Source organism: Scyliorhinus canicula, chromosome 6, assembly GCF_902713615.1.
Source record: "Scyliorhinus canicula chromosome 6, sScyCan1.1, whole genome shotgun sequence".
In the NCBI taxonomy this organism is placed as follows: Eukaryota; Metazoa; Chordata; class Chondrichthyes; order Carcharhiniformes; family Scyliorhinidae; genus Scyliorhinus; species Scyliorhinus canicula.
Window position 1 is genome coordinate 132,451,244 of NC_052151.1, and position 20,205 is coordinate 132,471,448.

The following is a 20,205-nucleotide window of genomic DNA, read 5'->3' on the forward strand; positions in this document are numbered from 1 at the left end:
TCCTTATAATTTTATTGTCCATGCTGTGATGGATCACCCAAAACTGAACAAAGTACTTCAACAGTGACCAAAAAGAATGTGTGTACTGATGCACAATCAATGGACATGAAACGTAGGTGAAGTCCGAATGAAAGGCTTTAATCAGCAAGAAGTGAGCCCGGCAGCAGACGTACAGAAATGGCCTGGCTGCTGTGGAACACGGGTTCGGGTTCTTATACCCCGCCTCGTAGGCGGAGCTACCTTCCTCTTAGCCAATAGGAATAAGGAGAACACGATACTTGTGCCAATGGGCAGCGAGCCCTCTGCACCAATGGCAGCTAGCACTCCCAGGTACCGTAATACCCCAAGTCATACTACCACATGTACAAATTATTTATTTCTTCTGTAATCATGCCCCGACTTTATAAATAATGCAGGAAGACAGTGCTGAATAAAAAACACCGCCACTTACTCTCGCACTTGCAATCACCAGCATACGTACTTTAGAGGCTAGCTCAAAGGCAGGATCTGCACGTTGTGAAAATTCTGAGCACCAATGGTGTGCAGCCAGGAACAATTGTAACATGCCAGAGGGCAAGGTTGCTCACAGATTCTGCAGCGGAGGATTCGGATGAGCACTTCAATGGGCCAGCGTACAGGAAAAGGCTAATGATAATGAAACAAATGTTTAGTGCATTGGCAGGGCAGCCAGCAAGAATCTGCAATGTCAAGGAGGGGTATGGCACCAATTTGGCACAGGGCTTTTCGTAGATCTTGAAGCCCATCCTTTCCAATGCAGAACCAACAGAATCCACTCAATCTCTGGGTCTGCAGTGAAAGATCGTACTTCTGTAAAGCAAGGCCAGCTTGCTACAATGGGAACTCAGGTCTGTTCTCATTCAAGCTCAGTATTCTACCATGGAAGGTCAGAGTGGTGCCATGATCATGTTCAAAGGGGGTTGCAGGGTATCACAGCAGTTTGGCAACCCGTCCTCTACAAGATTACTTGGATTGCTGACATGCCACCCCGGGAGCAGTGTCTCCGTGAAACACTTATCTGCTGTCGTCTCTCAGGAAGACAGCATTCATTCCCTCAACCACTGCCACTCCGCCACTGTCGTTGATGATGCCCGCCAGCCAGCCCAGATTGCTGCCAAGATGGTGCAGCCTGAATCCTGCCATTCAATATGATCACGGCTGATCTTGTGCCTCAACTTCATTTTCCACCCATGGCCCATATCCCTTGATTTCCTCAATGACCAAACATTGGTCTAACGCAGCCTTCTAGCTTCTTGTTTTCTAGGTCCAGAGCTGGGAGAAACAGAACAACAGAAAGACAAGGGGCGCGATTCTCCCAAAGGGAGACAAAGTGCCGACGCCGAAGTCAGAGGCCGCTCCTCGCCCCCTATTCTCCCACCCCCAGGGGCGCCGCCTGAATGATGTGGCCGACAACGCCTAAATGACGTCACTCGCAAGTCATGGAGAATTGATCTTGCGGGGCGGCAGAGGGAAAAGAGTGCGTCTTTCAGAGACGCCGGCCCCTCCTGAGCACCCCCCGGGTGCTCGATTCTCCCTCCGCCCCCCACAGGCCCCACACGCAGCGGTCACACGCTGTTCACGCCGGCAGCGACCAGGTGTGGTTGGCGCCGGCGTGAACCGGTCGGATTAGGCAGGCCGTTCGGCCCATCCGGGCTGGAGAATTGCTGCTCGAATGGAGTGGCGATTCTCCGAGCGGCCTGTCGCAAAACGCGACATGCCGTTTTGGGGGGGGGGGGGGGGGGGGGAATCGCGTGCAGGTGCCAGGGTGGCGTGGCGTGAATCGCCCGGTACTCACGCGATTCTCCCACCCGGCGTGGGGGTCGGAGAATCGCGCCCAAAATGTCAGAAGTAATGTCCTTTTGGCCAAGTGAGCTATCCTAAATCCCATTTGAGGACTTATTACTGCTATGTCCTAAAATTACATGTTTAATGATTAATAATGATTACTCAGTCCTATAATTCATTTTAATCCTTAATAAAACAATTTATGGGACTTCCGGTTGCGGTGATGCGGAGCTAAGTCGCACGTTCGGTAGCTCCCGCTATTTTTGGTCTTTTGGGCTCTTTTAAGGGCCCGTAGCGGTGCTGGTTGGCCTTTTCCCCGGGTGGGAACACATCCACTGTGCTCATCTGCCGGTGGATGGACTGGACCAGGAGCGGCGCGGTCAAAAAATTGGCTTTGGAGCAGAGAAAGGTGCGAGGCAGGAAGAACAAGATGGCGGCGGGCGGGGGACCGGCAGCGTGGCAGCAGTGGGCGCAGGAGCAGCAGGAGCTGCTTCAGCGCAGCTTCAGAGAGCTGAAGGCTGAGATCCTGGAACCATTTAAGGCCTCGCTGGACAAGCTCATGGCGACTCAGACGGCTCAGGGTGCAGAGATCCGAGAGCTACGGCAAAAGGCCTCAGAGAGCAAGGACGAACTCCTGGGCCTGGCAGTGAAGGTGGAGTCGCACGAGGCGCTCCACAAGAAATGGCTAGCGAGGATGGAGGAGATGGAGAACCGCTCCCGTCAGAAGAACCTGCGGATTCTGGGCCTCCCGGAGGTTCGGATTTGGGGGCCTACGTGGCCGTGATGCTGAACTCGCTAATGTGCGCGTGGTCGTTCCAGGGGCCTTTGGAGCTGGAGGGTGCCCATCGAGTGCTGTTGAGGAAGCCCAGGCTGAACGAGCCGCCTAGGGCGGTGCTGGTCCGTTTTCACCGCTTCGTTGACCGTGAGTGTGTGCCGAGATGGGCGAAGAAGGAGAGGAGCAGCAAGTGGGAGAATGCAGAGATCAGGATTTATCAAGATTGGAACGCTGAGGTGGCGAAGAGAAGGGCTGGTTTCAATCGGACGAAGGCAGTGCTTCACAGGAAGGGGGTGAAGTTTGGCCTGCTACAGCCGGCTCGCCTCTGGGTCACTTACAAGGATCGCCAGCTCTACTTCGATTCCTCGGAGGAGGCCTGGGCCTTTGTCCAGGCAGAGAAGTTGGACTCGAACTGAGGACTGGGGGGCTGGGGAATGATGTACATAGTCCGGAGGCTTTGTCCTCCTTGGTATCCTTTTCGTTTTTTATGGTTGTGTTTGATGAAGCCTTTTTGCTTTTCTGCTTTTTCGCTTTTTGGGGCTGTTATTTATTTATTTGGGTGCTTTCTCGTTTTTTCACTGGTGGAGGGCTGGGGAGCTGTTCGCGGTCCCGCTGGGTCATGTGCCCTTCTTTTTCCCGCGTGTTGGGTCGGGGGGGCCAGAGTTTGGGATGGAAGCGCGGGTTTTCTTCCCGCGCTGGAGGAGCAGTGGGCGGGGCCGGCACTGGGAGGGGGGAAGGGTGGTTGTGTTACATCGGGGGGGGTCGTTGGGGTGGTGGGAGAGCCGGGGTCAGCAGGAGTCGGCTGACTTACGGAAGTACAATGGAAGGGGTTACGCAGCTGGGGGGGGGGGGGGGGGGGTACCACCGGGTTGCTGCTGTAGGGGCCGTAGGAGAACTGCTGGTGATGGGGGAGGTTGGGAGGGGAGTCTGCCACCGTGGGGAACATGAGGGGGCTGAATAGACCGGTGAAACGGTCCCGGGTCTTGCCGCATTTGAAGGGGTTGGGAGCGGACATGGCTATTCTCCAAGAGACGCACCTTAAGGTGGCGGATCAGGTGAGGCTGAGAAGAGGCTGGGTTGGGCAGGTGTTTCACTCGGGGCTAGATGTGAAGAATCGAGGGGTGACGATTTTAGTTGGTAAGAGCTTGTCGTTTGTGGCGTTGAGTGTGGTGGCAGATAGCTGTGGCAGATACGTAATGGTGAGTGGTAGGCTTCAAGGGGAGCGTGTGGTTCTGGTTAATGTGTACGCCCCCAACTGGGACGATGCGGGCTTCATGCGGCGAATGTTGAGCCGGATCCCGGACCTGGAGACAGGGGGCTTGATCTTGGGTGGGGATTTTAATACTGTGTTGGATCCAGCTCTGGATCGTTCGAGGTCAAGGACGGGTAAGAGGCCAGCGGCGGCCTCAGTGCTGAGGGGGTTCATGGATCAGATGGGAGGGGTAGACCCTTGGAGGTTTTTGAGGCGGGAGGTAGGGAGTTTTCCTTTTTCTCCCATGTCCACAAGGCTTATTCCCGGATTGACTTTTTTGTCCTCAGCAGGGCTCTAATCCCGAGAGTGGCGGGGGCGGAGTACTCGGCGATAGTCATATCGGACCACGCTCCGCATTCGGCGGACCTGGAGCTGGGGGAGGGGAAGGATCAGCGCCCGCTCTGGAGGTTAGATGTGGGGCTTCTGGCAGAGGAGGAAGTATGTGGGCGGGTCCGTAGGGGTATAGAGGGGTATTTGGAAGCTAATGACAACGGGGAGTGCAAGTTGGGGTGGTTTGGGAAGCGCTGAAGGCGGTGGTTAGAGGGGAGCTGATATCTATTCGGGCGCACAGGGAGAGGGGGGAGAGGGTCGAGAGGGAGAGGTTGGTGGAAGAAATGGTAAGGGTGGACAGGAGGTATGCGGATGTCCCGGAAGAGGGGCTTTTGAGGAAGCGTCACAGTCTCCAAGTGGAGTTCGATATACTGACCACCCGGAAGGCGGAGGCGCAGTGGAGGAGGGCGCAGGGGGCGGTATATGAGTACGGGGAGAAGGCAAGTCGGATGCTGGCCCACCAGCTCCGGAAGCGGGAGGCAGCGAGAGAGATAGGGGGAGTTAGGGATGTAGGAGGGAGTCTGGTGCGGAGTGGTAGGGACATTAATTGGGTGTTCAGATCCTTTTACGAGGGGCTGTACCGGTCGGTGCCCCCTTGGGAGGTGGGCGGGATGGACCGCTTTCTGGATAAGCTGGAGTTCCCAAGAGTGGAGGATGAGCGGGTGGAGGGTCTGGGGGCCCCAATCGAGTTGGAGGAGCTGATGGAGGCGCTGGGGAGCATGCGGACAGGGAAAGCACTGGGACCTGATGGGTTCCCGGTAGAGTTTTATAAGAAGTTCTCAGATCTGCTGGGCCCGCTGCTTGTGAGGGCCCTGAATGAGGCGAGGGAGGCTTTGGCCCCGACGATGTCTAGAGCAATAATCTCACTAATCCTGAAGCAGGATAAGGACCTCCTCCAGTGTGGGTCATACAGGCCGATCTCGCTCCTCAACATGGACGCAAAGTTGTTGGCTAAGGTACTGTCCAGGAGGGTGGAAGATGTGGTCCCGATGGTTATCCATGAGGACCAAACGGGGTTTGTGAAGGGGAGGCAGCTGAATGTCAATGTGCGGCGGCTTCTTAATGTCATGATGATGTCGGCGGCGGATGGGGAGGCGGAAATAGTAGCATCGATGGATGCGGAGAAAGCTTTTGATAGGGTGGAGTGGAGCTACCTGTGGGAAGTGCTGAGGAGGTTTGGGTTTGGTGAGGGATTCATTAGCTGGGTGAGGCTGCTGTATAATTCCCCGGTAGTGAGTGTGGGACAATCACCGGTTTGCACCAGGGAGAATAGATGGTGGGTTTTTGAGTTGGCATAGGGCAGGCATCAGGCGGATGGGGGACCTTTTCCTCGACGGGAGGTTTGCGACTTTAGAGGAGTTGGAGGGGAAGTGGGGTCTCCCCCCCGGGAATACTTTCAGGTACATGCAGGTTAGAGCGTTTGTTAAGCGGCAGGTGGCGGAGTTTCCGCTACTGCCGCCTAGGGGGGTACTGGATAGGGTGCTCTCGGGGACGTGGGTCGGTGAGGTTAGGATCTCGGCAACTTATCAGATGATGCAGGAGGAGGAGGAGGCCTCAGTGGAAGAGCTGAAAGCGAAGTGGGAGGAGGAGCTAGGGGAGGAGATCGACGAGGGGACGTGGGCGGACGCCCTGGGGAGGGTGAACTCATAGAACATAGAACACTACAGCGCAGTACGGGCCCTTCGGCCCTCGATGTTGCGCCGACCTGTGAAACCATCTGAAGCCTATCTGACCTACACTATTCCATTTTCATCCATATGTCTATCCAGTGACCACTTAAATGCCCTTAAAGTTGGCGAGTCTACTACTGTTGCAGGCAGGGCGTTCCACACCCCTACTACTCTCTGAGTAAAGAAACTGCCTCTGACATCTGTCCTATATCTCTCACCCCTCAATTTAAAGCTATAAACTCGTCCTCTTCTTGCGCACGGCTCAGCTTAATTAAGCTGAAGGTGCTGCATAGGCCGCACATGACTGGGGCCACGATGAGCCGGTTCTTTGGGGGAGAGGACAGGTGTGGGAGGTGTTCGGGAGGCCCGGCGAACTACACCCACATGTTCTGGGCGTGTCCGGCGTTGGAAGGTTTCTGGAAGGGGGTGGCGGGGACCTTGTCCAAGGTGGTCGGTTCCAGGGTGGAACCGGGCTGGGGGCTCGCGATCTTTGGGGTAGCATCGGAGCCGGGAGTGCAGGAGGCGAGAGAGGCCGGTGTCCTGACCGTTGCGTCTCTAGTAGCCCGGCGTAGGATTCCTTTACAGTGGAGGGACGCGAAGTCCCTGAGCCCGGAGGCCGGGATTAACGACATGGCCGGGTTCACCAGGCTGGAGAGTGTCAAGTTTGCCCTGAGGGGGTCGGTACAAGGGCTCTTCCGGCGGTGGCAGCCCTTTCTCGATTTTCTGGCGGAGGGTTAGAGGGTGGTCAATCTCAGCAGCAACCCTGGGAGGGGGGGCAAGCGGGGGTGGGCTATGGGTCTGTTAAGGGGGCTTGCTTTTGCGACTGTATGTTTGCTGCCTTTTTTTTGTGTGTTGTTATTAATTTATTGCTTTGATTTGGGGGGGGGAGGGTGTTCTTCTTTCTGTTTATTTCTATACCTTGTTTATTTTATTATTGGGAGAAAATTTGTTGTTGAAAAATTTGAATAAAAATTATTTTTAAAAAATAAATAAAACAACTTATGTAAAACTACTCATGCTAACGATTCAGTTTTAAGAGATATCATCGCTGAACAACCCCCTCCCCACCTTCACAGGTCAGTCCATAAGAGGGTTGTTCAGGAGTCTGGTAACAGCGGGGAAGAAGCTATTTTTGAATCTGTTCGTACATGTTCTCAGACTTTTGCATCTCCTGTCCGATGGAAGAAGTTGGAAGAGTGAGTAAGCCGGGTGAGAGGGGTCTTTGCAGAATACATTGGTAATGCAGAAGCTTTTTATTTGAATATCTAAGTGTCAGCACTGATTCTTTGCTCTGTTCAAAACAGCATTTGCAAAATTCGGCCCACAAAGTTGGGGTCCAATTTTTCAACCCAAACCTACCACCAGCAAAGTTTTGTGCTACAAATTGTAGCTGTATAACCTAGTAGTAAATTCATAAGTGATAGGATATTAAAAACAACTGATATTCTGTGTGGTGCTACATCAGCAAAGTCCTATGTGGTGTCTGCATCACATGTCACTTATTTAAAACAGAACCAGTCACAACAAAGAGTAAGGCTCTTGTTTATAATACTTATTAAAATATTACTGCATTTCATTATCCTCTGAGACAATGGCATAATTTGAGAAGATGGTAATGTAGTGGTAATGTCACTGGAGTAGTAAACCAAAGGCCCAGGCTAATGCTCTGGGGGGACAGGTTCAAGTGTCATAATTGCAGCTGGTAGAATTTAATTCAATTAAATAAAAATAGAATGGAAAGCCAATTCAGTAATGATGACCATGGGTGGTATTCTCCGCTCCTGATAAAATCGGGATGGCCGTCGTGAAATCGGCCAAGCTTCACGACGCCCTCGGGGCCCGCTCCCCGCACCTAATTCACCCCCATCCGGGGGGCTAGGAGCGGGCCCCCGTCGCGCCGGAAATGACGCGGAAACGGCGCTTTTCTGATGTCATCCGCGCATGCGCGGGTTGCCGGTTTGATCTTGCCGGGCGGCGGAGGGGAAAGAGTGCGTCTGTTTTGGACGCTGGCCTGACGATCGGTGGGCACCGATCACGGGCCTGTCCCCTCCCGAGCATAGTCACGGTGCTCCTGTCCAAATCGGGCTCCTGCCCAAACGGGCATCTGGCGCCGTTTCACGATGGCAGCGACCAGGTGTGGTTGCTGCCGTGGTGAAACGGGCGTGAAGGGCCGGCCGCTCGGCCCATAGGGCGCGGAGAATCGTCGTTCGCCGTGAAAAACGCGAGCGACGATTTTTCCGAGCCCGGGGAGGCGAATCGCTGGGGGCGCCAGGGGGGCGTAAAAAATGTCGGGAGGCCCTCCCACGATTCTCCCACGCCACGTGGGGAGTGGAGAATTCCGCCCCCAGAAACTCATCATCGTTTGTTGTAAAATCCAGCTGGTTCACTAATGTCCTTTGGGGAAGGAAATCTGCCAGCCTTACCCTGTGTGGCCTATATGTGACTCTAGATCCACAGCAATGTGGTTAACTCTTGATTGCCCTCTGAAATAGCCGAGCAAGCCACTCAGTTCAAGGGCAATTAGGGATGGGCAAGAAACGCTGGCCTTGCCAGCAATGCTCGCACCCATGAAAGAATAAAGAAACACTCCTCAACTCTATTATTAGTGTCCTATGATTTACTGGTTACCATTCAGAATCCTCTATTTATAATGCAGCTTAATATAACTCATTGCTGGCAATGAAATGAGTGTTAAAAACAGGAGAATTATTTCGCACTTACTTGATTCAGGCGGATCAGGAAATGCTCCAAAGGTCACAGGAGGGTTTCTAACACCTGCCTTGTTGTCCCATGTTCCTAAACACAAATCAGCAAGATCAATTCATGACAAAGGAGCAAAACAGTTGTTTCTCAAATCTACCGCTTTGAGATTGTTCATTACGCAGGGATTGGAATAGAATTATTATGATCCCAGAGCAAACCGCTGCAGTGGCTAAAATACTGGGCAGAAACACCAATATTTTATTTTAATTTTGTCCAACTGTGAGAAAAGGATACTTTGCTCCAGAAGTGAGTACATAAAAAAATAGGGATAGGATATATTGAAACAAAATCTATTACTAACACAGAATTAAAATCTTTGACACAGAAAATAACTTACAATTACACAATTCTATTCAATCCAGTAATTACTTAATTGCTATCTTTATTCCTACTTAAGCAATCCACTCTTAACTACCAATGGGACTTAGGAATACTTGCTTTACAGAGATACTGTTTGAGAAAGAGAGATTGTTTAACACTGCTTTTAAAGACAAGATCTAACTCCTGTCAGATCAATGCAGAAACTGGCTGTATGTCTTCAAAGACTTTTCACAGCTTGTTTCAGCTCCCGCTTGTTCTCAGACAAGTCTGCACTGCTTTAAAGACTGTTAATCTCTTTTAACTGAACTACAGAGAGAAAAACCTGACTTATAGTCACAGCTTCATCCAGAACAGAACTGACCTGCTTTTCCGACGAAATATCAGGGGCGGAATTCTCCGCACTCACGACGGGGCGGAGAATAGCGAGCGGCGTAAATTTTTACAGCGACGCTGGTCCGACACCCTCCCGCTATTCTCCCCCCCCCCCCGCCCGCCTCCCGACACGAATCGCTGCCCGCCGTTTTTTTGCGGCGAGCAGCGATTCCCCCCGGCCGATGGGCCGATTTCCAAGGCCTTTACGACCGTTTTTATGAACGTAAAACACACCTGGTCTGACCGTTCGTAAAAATGGCCGTAAAGTCCCGATCTGGGGAACCATGGCACCGATTGGCACAGCAGTACCACGGCCGTGCCAAGGGTGCCATGGGCCCGCGATCGGTGCCCACCGATCGCGGGCAGCGGGTACTTACCCCGCGCACTCTTTCTCCCTCCGCCGCCCCGCTGTATCCATTCGCGGGGCGGCTGAGGGGCATACCGGCCCGCGCATGCGCGGGTTTCATGCATATGCGTGATGACGTCATCCGCGCATACGCGGGTTGGAGTCGTCCAATCCGCGCATGCGCGCCTGACATCATCTGACGCGTCAGCCGTCGTTAACTCTGGCTAGTGGGCTTAACGAAATTCGTTAAGCCCGCTATGCCGGAGGTCACGGCCGCGCGATGCTAGCCCCGACCGGGGAGCAGAATCGGTTCCCGGTCGGGGGGTCGGAGGCTGGCGTCAAACCCGCCCGTTTTTGACGCCAGCCTCGCGATTTTTCGCGGGTGCGGAGAATCACGCCCCAGACACTTTGGGCGGAATTCTCCCCTCCCACGCCGGGTGGGAGAATCGCTGGGGCCCCGAGTGAGTCCTGCTACGCCGCCCCGGCACCCACACGCGATTCTCCCCCCCCCAAACCGGCGCGACAAGATTCACGGCTGGCCGCTGGGAGAATCGCCGCTCGCTGTTTGTAACGGGCGAGCGGAGATTCTCCGCCCGGATGGGCTGAACGGCCTGCCCAACACGACAGGTTCGCGCCGGCGCCATACACACCTGGTCGCTGCCGGCGGGAACAGCGCGGGAACGCTGTGGGACGGCCTGTGGGAGGGGGAGGGGGGGTTCCTGCACCCTGGGACACCTCAAAAGGGATCGGCGGGCAGGCCTCTCTGAAGGTGGACCTCCGGTCCTCCGCCGCCCCGCAAGATCCATTCGACATCTTCTTGCGGGGCGGCCGCGGGGAGCACGGCAACCGCGCTTGCGCGGGTGGCGTCATTGACGCAGCGCTGGCCGTGTCATTTATGCGGCGCCCCAAGGCCCGGCACGCGTAAATGACGCGGCGCCGCTCCTCGCCCCCCCAGAGGCGGGAGAATAGGGGGCTGGGAGCTGCCTCCGACGCCGGAGTGAAACACTCCGGTTTTCACTCCGGCGTCGGGACTTAGTCTCCCGATGGGAGAATTGCGCCCCACAGCTCCACCCAGTAATGATATCATCTTCCGATGCTGAAATCTAATTAACTCCACAGGGAGTTTTGACAAAGTGGCATGCAGACTCAAACCGTTAGCTCCCCACTCTTGCCAAAAATGCTGTCAGACCTGCTGTGATTGTGCAGTATTTTCTGTTGTTTCAGATTCCAGCAAATTCAGTAATTTGCTTTAATATTACTGTATAAAACTTGAAAGGGCACTGAAAAGATACAGACAGTATTTATAGAATTTGACTTTGCATATCTGCTTATCGGCAAGTATTAGGAGTCTTACAAGTGGATTTGGGTCAAAACGTTATGTAATTTCATGTGGAAGCTTCTACATTAACATTGTAATGTTTAATACTTTATGAACTCACTGCTCATTCCCCAAATCAGGCAATTCCACCGTGTAACAATGTTGACCGAATTTGCTGATCAGGAAATCCATGTCACAAGCTCCTAATTAAATCAGACCTGCATTTTCCCAACCAGCTCTTTTTGTGAGTGTTGCTTATTGTAGAGAACATCCCATCAGTGAAAACAGGTCTTTAAACCACCAATGTTTGGTGATTATAAATCTCAACCTTGCAATTGAATTCTTCTGCAAACAAGCTTCTTGATAAACTCTTTTAAAGATCACAACAGAGTGCAATACAAATCTCCTACAAATACAATGTTACAATGAGTTCATAAAGTTAGGAAACAGGTTTTGGCCCAGCAACAATGAAGGAACAGCAACAGAGATCTAAGTCAGGGTGATGTTCCTGTCATTCTGCTGCCCTTGTTCTAAGTGGTAACGATTGGATGGTGCTGTTGAAGGAGGCTTGGCAAGTGATCGCAGTGCACATTGTAGATGGTGCGTACTGCTGTTGCTAATGTGCGCTGGCGTGTACATGGGTGTAAATCATGTGGGCTGCTTTGGCCTACACGGTGTCAAGCTGCACTCACCCAGGCAAGTGGAGAGAATTCCATCACATTACTAACATGTGCCTTATGGATGAATGATAGGCTTCAAGGAGTATGAGGTTTGGGAGCCTTGGAATGTGAGAATATGGTTGGAAGGCTGCAATGACTTGCTGAAATCTAATGACATAGGGGCACAAAAATTATATAAGTGAGTTAATGTGATAAATGTAATAATGTAATGAGTTAATAAACAACATTACAGCAGAAAATTCTCAAAGTGAGACGCTCAAATGTTACCACAGGGCCATTCTAGATTTATCTCTTCAGAACCTTATGGATGTTGACAAATTGCATTTTTAAATTTTGTTATGCTCGAAATATAGGGCAGGATTTTCCACCCACCCTTGGCGTGTTTTGTAGCGGTGTAGGCGGCCTGCCATTGGCCGGAAGTGGGATATTCCGATCCTACCACTCCACTGTCGAGGTCCTGCAGTGGGGGTCCCGCCTTTGGCAAGACTGCAAGATCCCGCCGGTGGGAACGGCCGGAAAATTCCGCGCACAGTCTTTGTATTTTAATCCTTTACTTCTTGTACTGTCATTTATTTTATAACTGTAATAAAATACATATGCTCTGTACAAGGTTCTCTGTAACTTTGAGTACCAAAGATCAAATCTTTTTTTATATATAAATTTAGAGTACCCAATTATTTTTTTTCCAATTAAGAGGCAATTTAGCGTGATCAATTCACCTACCCTGCACATCATTGGGATGTGGGGGGGTGAGACCCACGTAAATACAGGGGGGGAATGTGCAAACTCCACACTGACTGTTGTCCCACCAGAGGTGCAAACACCCTGGACCACTGCTACACGAGCATCAAAGGTGCCTACTGCTCCATTCCCCGACCCGACCAAGTACAAGTTGGGACTCCTACTTCCGGCTTACAAACAGGAACTCAAGCGTGCTGAGACAGTCAAGAAAAGTGTGCAGTGCTGGCCTGAGGCATCAGAGGATATCCTCTGCGACTCCTTGGAGTGTGTGGACTGGTCAATGTTCAAGACCGCGGCAGCCAACCTGGACGTGTACGCAACCACCATCACAGACTTAATCAGTAAGTGTGTCGACGACTGTGTGCCAAAGAAGTCAATACGGATGTTCCACTCCCTGCTGAAGTCCCGGAAGGAGATTTCAAATCTGATGACCCTGACCTATATAAGAAATCCAGGTACGACATACGTAAAGCCCAGGTCAATAACACAAACCCCCAAAGTCTATGGCAGGGCTTACACGAGATTATGGGCTACAAAGCAAGGCCAGGCAGAATCTCTGGTGCTGGAGCATCCCTCTCCGATGAACTGAACGAGTTCTATGCCCACTTTGAACAGCTAGCCAAGACATCAGTGCCACCCGCCCCAACAGCCCTGGACACACACACATGCCAATATTACAGCCTCAGAGGAAAGAGCTGCCTTCTTGAAAGTGAATCCGCGGAAAGCAACGGGCCCCGACGGAGTTCTTGGGTGAGCACTCAGATCCTGCACAGACCAGCTGGCGAGTGTATCCGCAGACATCTTCAACACCTCACTATTCACCATGCCTATGCTGCTCTTGCTCATGTCGTATTTACTTTGTTTGCCTTGTTCCGCACTGTAACCAATCACTGTTTGTCGATGTACCATTTGTCAATGTACTTTGTTGATTATCCTTTTGTCTACTGTGTACATACTGTATAAGTTCCCTTGGTCACTGAAAAATACTTTTCATTGTACTTTGGTACATGTGACAATAAATCAAACAATCAATTGACAGTGACCTGGGGCTGGGATCGAACCCAGGTCCTCAGCGCGTGAGTCAGCAATGCTAACCACTGCGCCACTGTGCCGCCCCCACCAAAGATCAAATTTAATATAAATAAGTTTCAGAAGTGTTTGAGAGAAGTCAGGTCACAACTGTGGCATCTTCTGCTCTTCCCAGTTATGAATGCCCAGTTTGGCCAGGTGCAACCTCGTATCACATTTAATGGCCGTTAGGTAAACCCCACCTCAATGCTCCAACAATATGCTTTAACCCAGCTTCAGAGATGTCACTGACGTAGTGTGAGATTTCAATCCTTCCACGGACAGTTAATTCTGGATAATGTTGTGCCTGGTATCGGACTAACTAGGAACAGTATTCAGACTACTCATACTTAATCATGTGAGCTCCTAACTCTCAGTACAAGGAGGCTTTTGTCACATCAGTTTATCCCAACTGTCTGGGCAGTTATTTGAATCCACTGCATCATCCATTCCTTTGTTCTTAGTTGTAAACAATTTGAAGGATACTGACCTATATTGGCGAAGATGTCCTGCTCAGCAGAATCTGCAGTATCCCAGTCGACTCCACTGCTGCTCAAGTCCTTGGCTGTTACTCCCCAACCTGTAGTAGCCATTGGTCTATCCGCGGGTCCCCAGGATACAGGGCTCGCATCTCCTCCCATTGTGAACTGCCAAGTGCTGGCTTTGTCAGTTGCCTCATTCCAGCTGCACACTGTGTCACCTAGAGAATCAGGTGGAGCATTCCATGCCATGGTCTCTGGAAAAACAAAACAATAATAGCATGTTAAATACCATCTGCGAGAGAACCTGCAACAGTTCACAGTCTATCCTGCAGTTATTTATAAAAAAAGAAATACAAGTTCTTCATGTCCCAGTTTAAGGGACAGGTTTATGATTACAAAAAAAAAACCGCTTTTTGCAGCCTATTAAAGTCGGAGTTTGTCAACTTTTAAAAAATTTATTTGAGTACCCAATTCATTTTTTCCAATTAAGGGGCAATTTTGCGTGGCCAATCCACCGACCCTGCACATTTTTGGGTTGTGGGGGAAAAACCCACACAAACACGGGGAGAATGTGCAAACTCCACATGGACAGTGACCCAGAGCTGGGATCGAACCTGGGACCTCGGCGCCGCGAGGCAGCAGTGCTATCCACTACACCATTGTGCTGCCCCGGGAATGTGTCAACTGAACCCAGCATGTAAATATTCCAGATTCACCTGAAATATTGCAGAGCTACAGATTTTTCACCATTAATTCTGCTGTTATCGATAAGATCCTTTTCCTGGAAAGGAATGGTAAAATAAGTATTCTCAGAGCATGTGCTTTTGAAAGGTGCAAATCAGGACCAAACCTTCAGCCTTCATGCCTTACCGCTTACCCAAAGTCTCAGATATTCCCAGTTTTACAGAACTCGTTTACGACTTCATGGCCGTTAAATAAAAACTTCTTGGATTCGTAATTTGAATCACACAAGATGTGAGTGCACAAATTATGGATCTTTACATCTTTACCTTCTTTAGAACAACTAGGGCAGAGTACTGAAGAATATTTGAACCTTCAAGCCAATTTGCAGTTTTCACCAGTTTCTAAAATTGTATGATGTATTGCATAGGAAAAATGGAAACGTTCTGAGCAGTGGGTGTGGGTATCTCTGTGTGTGAAACCTACCTAACCTAGTTTCATTTTTTGAGGATGTCACCATACTTCTGAATATACAAGTTAAGAGAAGGAGTAGGCCACTCAGCTCTTCGAGCCTGCTCCACCATTGAATTTGATCATGGCTGATCTGATTGCAACTTCCCGCCCATCCCCGATAACCTGTCGCCCCATTGCTTTTCAAGAATCTAGCTCTGCCTTGAAAATACTCAAAGACTCTGCTTTCATTGCCTTTTGAGGAAGGGAGTTCCAAAAGCTCATTACCCCAGGGAAAATGTTGGGCGGGACTCTGCCGTAATCGGCAGGAGTGCAACTCCGGCGGGACGGAGTGGCGTGAACCACTCCGGCGTTGGGCCGCACCTTCAGGGGCTAGGCCCGCCCTGGAGTGGTTTGCGCCCCGCCGGCTGGCGGGAAAGGGGCTTGGCGCCGCGCCAACTGGCACCGAAGAGCTTCCGTCAGCCGGCACGAGTTGGCGCATGCGCGGGAGCGCCAGCGTGTGCTGACGTCATCCCTGCGCATGTGTAACTTCAAAACAAGAAAGATTGCAGTCATTCCACACACACTCACTGGCTTTAAGTTCAATAACCTCAAGTCAAACAAGGAATTATACTTAAGATCCCAGACAAGCCCCAAATATAGTACGATTCCAGATCAGACCCTAACAGTGGCTAGGATACTGGACCCGAAACTCCAATATTTTAATTTAGCTTATAAGAATACTGTGCAGAAAGAATACTTCATTCCAGGAGTGATTGCATAAAGAAATATTGATTTGGTATTTTAAAACAAAATTTTATTATTAACGCAGTATTACATTCTTTCACCTCACACCCAAAAATAGGTTGCAATTACCCCTTAAACAATACTACTAAATACAATTAATGCAATATCCTTAATGACTATCTCTATTCCCAATTAAACAATAAGAAAAAAACATACAGCTCTCAACCCATCCCACATCCCAATGACACAGAGTAATACTTGCTTTCCAGAACACATTTGGCTCCTGTTGGAACCCCTGCAGATTCTGGCTGGATGTCTTCAAAAAGCTGTTTCAACTTGTTTGTTTCAAATTCCCCCCAGTCCTCTGGCATGTCTGCATTGAATTAAATACTATTAATAGTTTTCAACTATCCAGCTGTGAGAGCAAAAGACTTTACTTGTGGTCTAAAGAGTAGCCAAATCAGAACTCAACTCAAAAGTTCACTCGCTCCATTAATGACTTGGATGGAGGGATAGAAAATTCTATAGCCAAATTTGCAGATAACACTAAAATAGGTGGGAGAGTAAGTTGCAATGAAAAAATGAGAACCGTACAAATGGATATAGATATGTTAGGTGCGTAGGCCAAAATGTGGCAGATGGAGTTTAATGTGGATAAGCGTGAGGCCATCCATTTTCGTTTCTGACTCATCCAATAAAAAGGCAACTTATTATCTAAATAGAGAGAGATTTTGGGGTTCTCCGATACAGAGGGATCTGGGTGTCCTCGTACCTGAGTCACAGAAAACGAGCATGCAGATACAGCAGGTAATAAAGACAGCGAATGGAATGTTGACATTTACAACTAAAGGAATAGACTATAAAGGTAAGGAAGTGTTGCTGCAACTGTACAAGGCATTGGTGAGGTCACACCAGGAGAATTGTGCACTTTTGGTCCCCTTATTTGAGGAAAGATGTGGTGGCATTGGAGGCAGTTCAGAGGAAGTTCACTAGATTAGGGCTGGTTTAGTACAGTGGGCTAAAGAGCTGGCTTGTAATGCAGAACAATGCCAGCAGTGCGGGTTCAATTCCCGTACCGGCCTCCCCGAGCAGACACCGGAATGTGGCGACTGGGGCTTTTCACAGTAACTTAATTGAAGCCTACTTGTGACAATAAGCGATTATTATTATTTAGATTGATTCCAGAGATGAGGGGTTTGCCTTATGAAGAGAGATTGAGCAGTTTAGGCCTATACTCTCTGGAGTTTAGAAGAATGAGGGAGATCAAATTGAGGTATCCAAGATGCTAAATGGTATGGATAAAGTAGACGAGGTGCGGGTGCTTTCTCTTGTGGGGCATTCCAGAATGCTTTTCACAGTAACTTCATTGCAGTGTTAATGTAAGCCTACTTGTGACAATAGAGATTATTATTATAGTCTCAGGATAAGTAGTAGCAAATTTAAAACAAAGATGAGGAGAAACGACTCCTCCCAAAGGGTCTATGTAATTCGCTACCCCAGAGTGCGGTGGATACTGGGACAGTGGGTAAAATTAAGGAGTTAGACAGATTTTTAATTAGTAATGGGTTGAAGGGTTACGGAGGATGGGCAGGACAGTGGAGTTGAGGTCATGATGCGATCAGCTATAATCGTATTGAACGGTGGAGCAGGCACAAGAGGCTAATTACCTACCCCTGCTCCAAGTTCTTGTGTTCTGAGAAAGAGCTACTCTAATTTCACATTACAACTCTTGGTCTGTAGCTATGTAAGTAACAGCACCTCAAGCACAAATCCGGTGTTCTTGATTAATAAGGGGATTTCTTGATTAGGATGGAGATATGGGGTTATGCAGAGAAGGCAGGAAAATGGGGATGCGGAACATATCCTGGGGCTGGTTTAGCTCACTCAGCTAAATCGCTGGCTTTTAAAGCAGACCAAGCAGGCCAGCAGCACGGTTCGATTCCCGTACCAGCCTCCCCGGACAGGCGCCGGAATGTGGCGACTAGGGGCTTTTCACAGTAACTTCATTGAAGCCTACTCATGACAATAAGCGATTTTCATTTCATTTCATTTCATATCCACCATGATCGAAAAGGTGGAGCATGTTCGATGGGCTGAAAGGCCTAATTTGGCTCCTATGTCTTATGGTCTTATAAAATCTTTCTCAAAATGTCTGAATGCCTTAGCTCCACCCAGCAATGACATCATCTCCCCAAGATGAGAACAAATTAACTCCCCAGATTGAATACATATTAACTCCGCAGGGACTCCCCCTAGTCAAACAACAGTGCATTAGGCCAGGCTTTTATGATGGTCAATTTTATCTCTGGCTCCTGGAAGCTTTCTGATCTTGCAAAACAAGATTATTTTAAAACATGACTGCTCCAGTCAAACACACTAGCCCAGGCTGTGAACCCTTAAATTGTCAATTGTTTATAATCCAATATATCTAAAATTCTGCTTTTGTATGCTTTAACTCTTTAGTCAATGCATGGCTTAGTGCTCTGTCTCCGTAATGTAGTGCTTATCAAGTTTGGTTTATATGCAAAATTCCTCGGTTCAAAACTGTGCAGAAACATCATCGGGACATTAAAATGACTGGAAACCAGCTGACAAGCATTGAACGCCAAGGCTCATATTCATGTCTATAAAACAGCCAGGTGTCACATATTTGACTGTTAATGCGTGGCTCATCATTCACCCCGTTCAATGGAATAACAGGGAGCAGTGTCTTGTTCCCCGCTGAGGTTAGGCCATTGAACGCATTCAACTGCCCCAACTCCTCACCTTTGGAGGGACTGTGCGGCCCATTGAGGTTGTGGCGATTCATTCAGGTGGCTATGTGAGGGACAACTGTGAGGAAGTGGTTATTATTTGACAGGGGAGGGACGGAGTGAGGCTTAGTGGAAAAGCACTCACACGGGAAAATGCACATTAGTAGATGCCTCAGATTCTGAGAGGGTTGAGGGTCAAGGCATTGTCAGGATTCCTCATCACTCACTTGGATGTTCCTTCCTTTCAGCTTTTGATTCTGGAGAATCATAGTGCCAAATCAAACTGGCAATCGACCAGCAGCAGCGACATCAACGTGCTGCGTAAACAGGAACGGTGCCCTGCAGAGGGGGGGAACACATTAATAGTACCACAGATAGCGGAGCCTCAGAGGAGACACTACTAGCCACGCAGCATTCCAACATAAAACTTCCTCCAAATGTCAGAGGTCCAGTGTCGGAGAAAGCTGCGTCTGTCCTGGGAGATAATGGACTACCTGAGCCAGGTGATGCAAGAGTTGGCACCATATGGACTGAGAGGTCACCCATTGCCTGTGGCTCTGAAAGTTACTGCTGCTCTGAACGTATATCCCAGTGGCTCATTTCAGGGCTGTACAGGTGACCTGTGTGGCATTTCCCAGTCAACAGCGCAAAGTGCATAAGGGAGATCACAGATGCACTAGTTGCTAGGGCCCATGCGTATATCAACTTAGACTGGGACCAGCTGAGGAAGGGACATGGGCTTCTCCCATATAGCAGGCATGTCCCAGCTGAAAGGTGCCATCCACTGCACCCATGTGGTTCCACGCTCTCCATGGCGGCATGGGGTGCTATTTTTGAACCACAAGGAATTCTGCTCCCTCAATGTCCAGATCGTCTGTGATCACATGACTCGCATCATGCAGGTGTGTGCCCGTTTCCCGGGTAGCGTCCATGATAGTTGCATCCTAGGGCACTTGCAGATCCAGCTGTTTTTGAGGGAGAGCAGCGGCTGGAGGGATGGCTCATGGGCACAAAGGGTACCCACTCAGGAGAACAAAGAAAAGTACAGCACAGGAACAGGCCCTTCGGCCATCCAAGCACGACCATGCTGCCCGGCTAAACTAAATCTTCTACACTTCCTGCGTCCGTATCCCTCTATTCCCATCCTATTCATGTATTTGTCAAGATGCCCTTTAAATGTCACTATCGTCCCTGCTTCCATCACCTCCTCCAGCAGCGCATTCCAGGCACCCACTACCCTCGATTGGACTGCTCAAGATGCATTTCTGCTGCCTTGATGAGTCAGGGGGCCCGTCCAATACAACCCCTAAAGGGGGCTGCATCATAGTGGTCTGCTGCACTCTGCACAACCTGGCACTGCAGCAGGTGAGCAGCTAGAACAGGAGTACATGCAGGAGTGTACATCTCCTTGGGTGGGGAGGATGTCAAGGAGGGCAGCGAGGGGCAACATGCAGCAGAGGAGGCAGGACCACAGGTGATGGCAAGGCCCACATGGGGTACAGGACTAGGGGCATCTTGATTGACTCTCGATTTGGGGATGTCCAGGACTAGGTTGTGAAGACCTCTCCCACGATGGTGTCTGACATCCACTCACTTTGGTGGTGCCTGCGGGAGGTCATCGTGATGGTGTCTACATTCATGGGCAGGACGCTC

The 20,205-nt window shown here is 50.1% G+C and overlaps 1 protein-coding gene across 3 annotated transcripts in view; it reads right to left on the bottom strand.

Moving 5' to 3' along the window:
* The window catches only part of LOC119967506 (protein LYRIC-like), a 191,755-nt gene that overhangs the window by 52,207 nt on the left and 119,343 nt on the right, over positions 1-20,205 (bottom strand). For all 3 annotated transcript variants that reach the window (XM_038800159.1, XM_038800158.1, XM_038800161.1), the window contains exons 5-6: positions 13,930-14,175; positions 8,552-8,626 (exon numbers count right to left, since the gene is read on the bottom strand). In XM_038800159.1, coding sequence (XP_038656087.1) covers positions 8,552-8,626; positions 13,930-14,175 — 321 coding nt within the window. The remainder of the gene's footprint in view (positions 1-8,551; positions 8,627-13,929; positions 14,176-20,205) is intronic.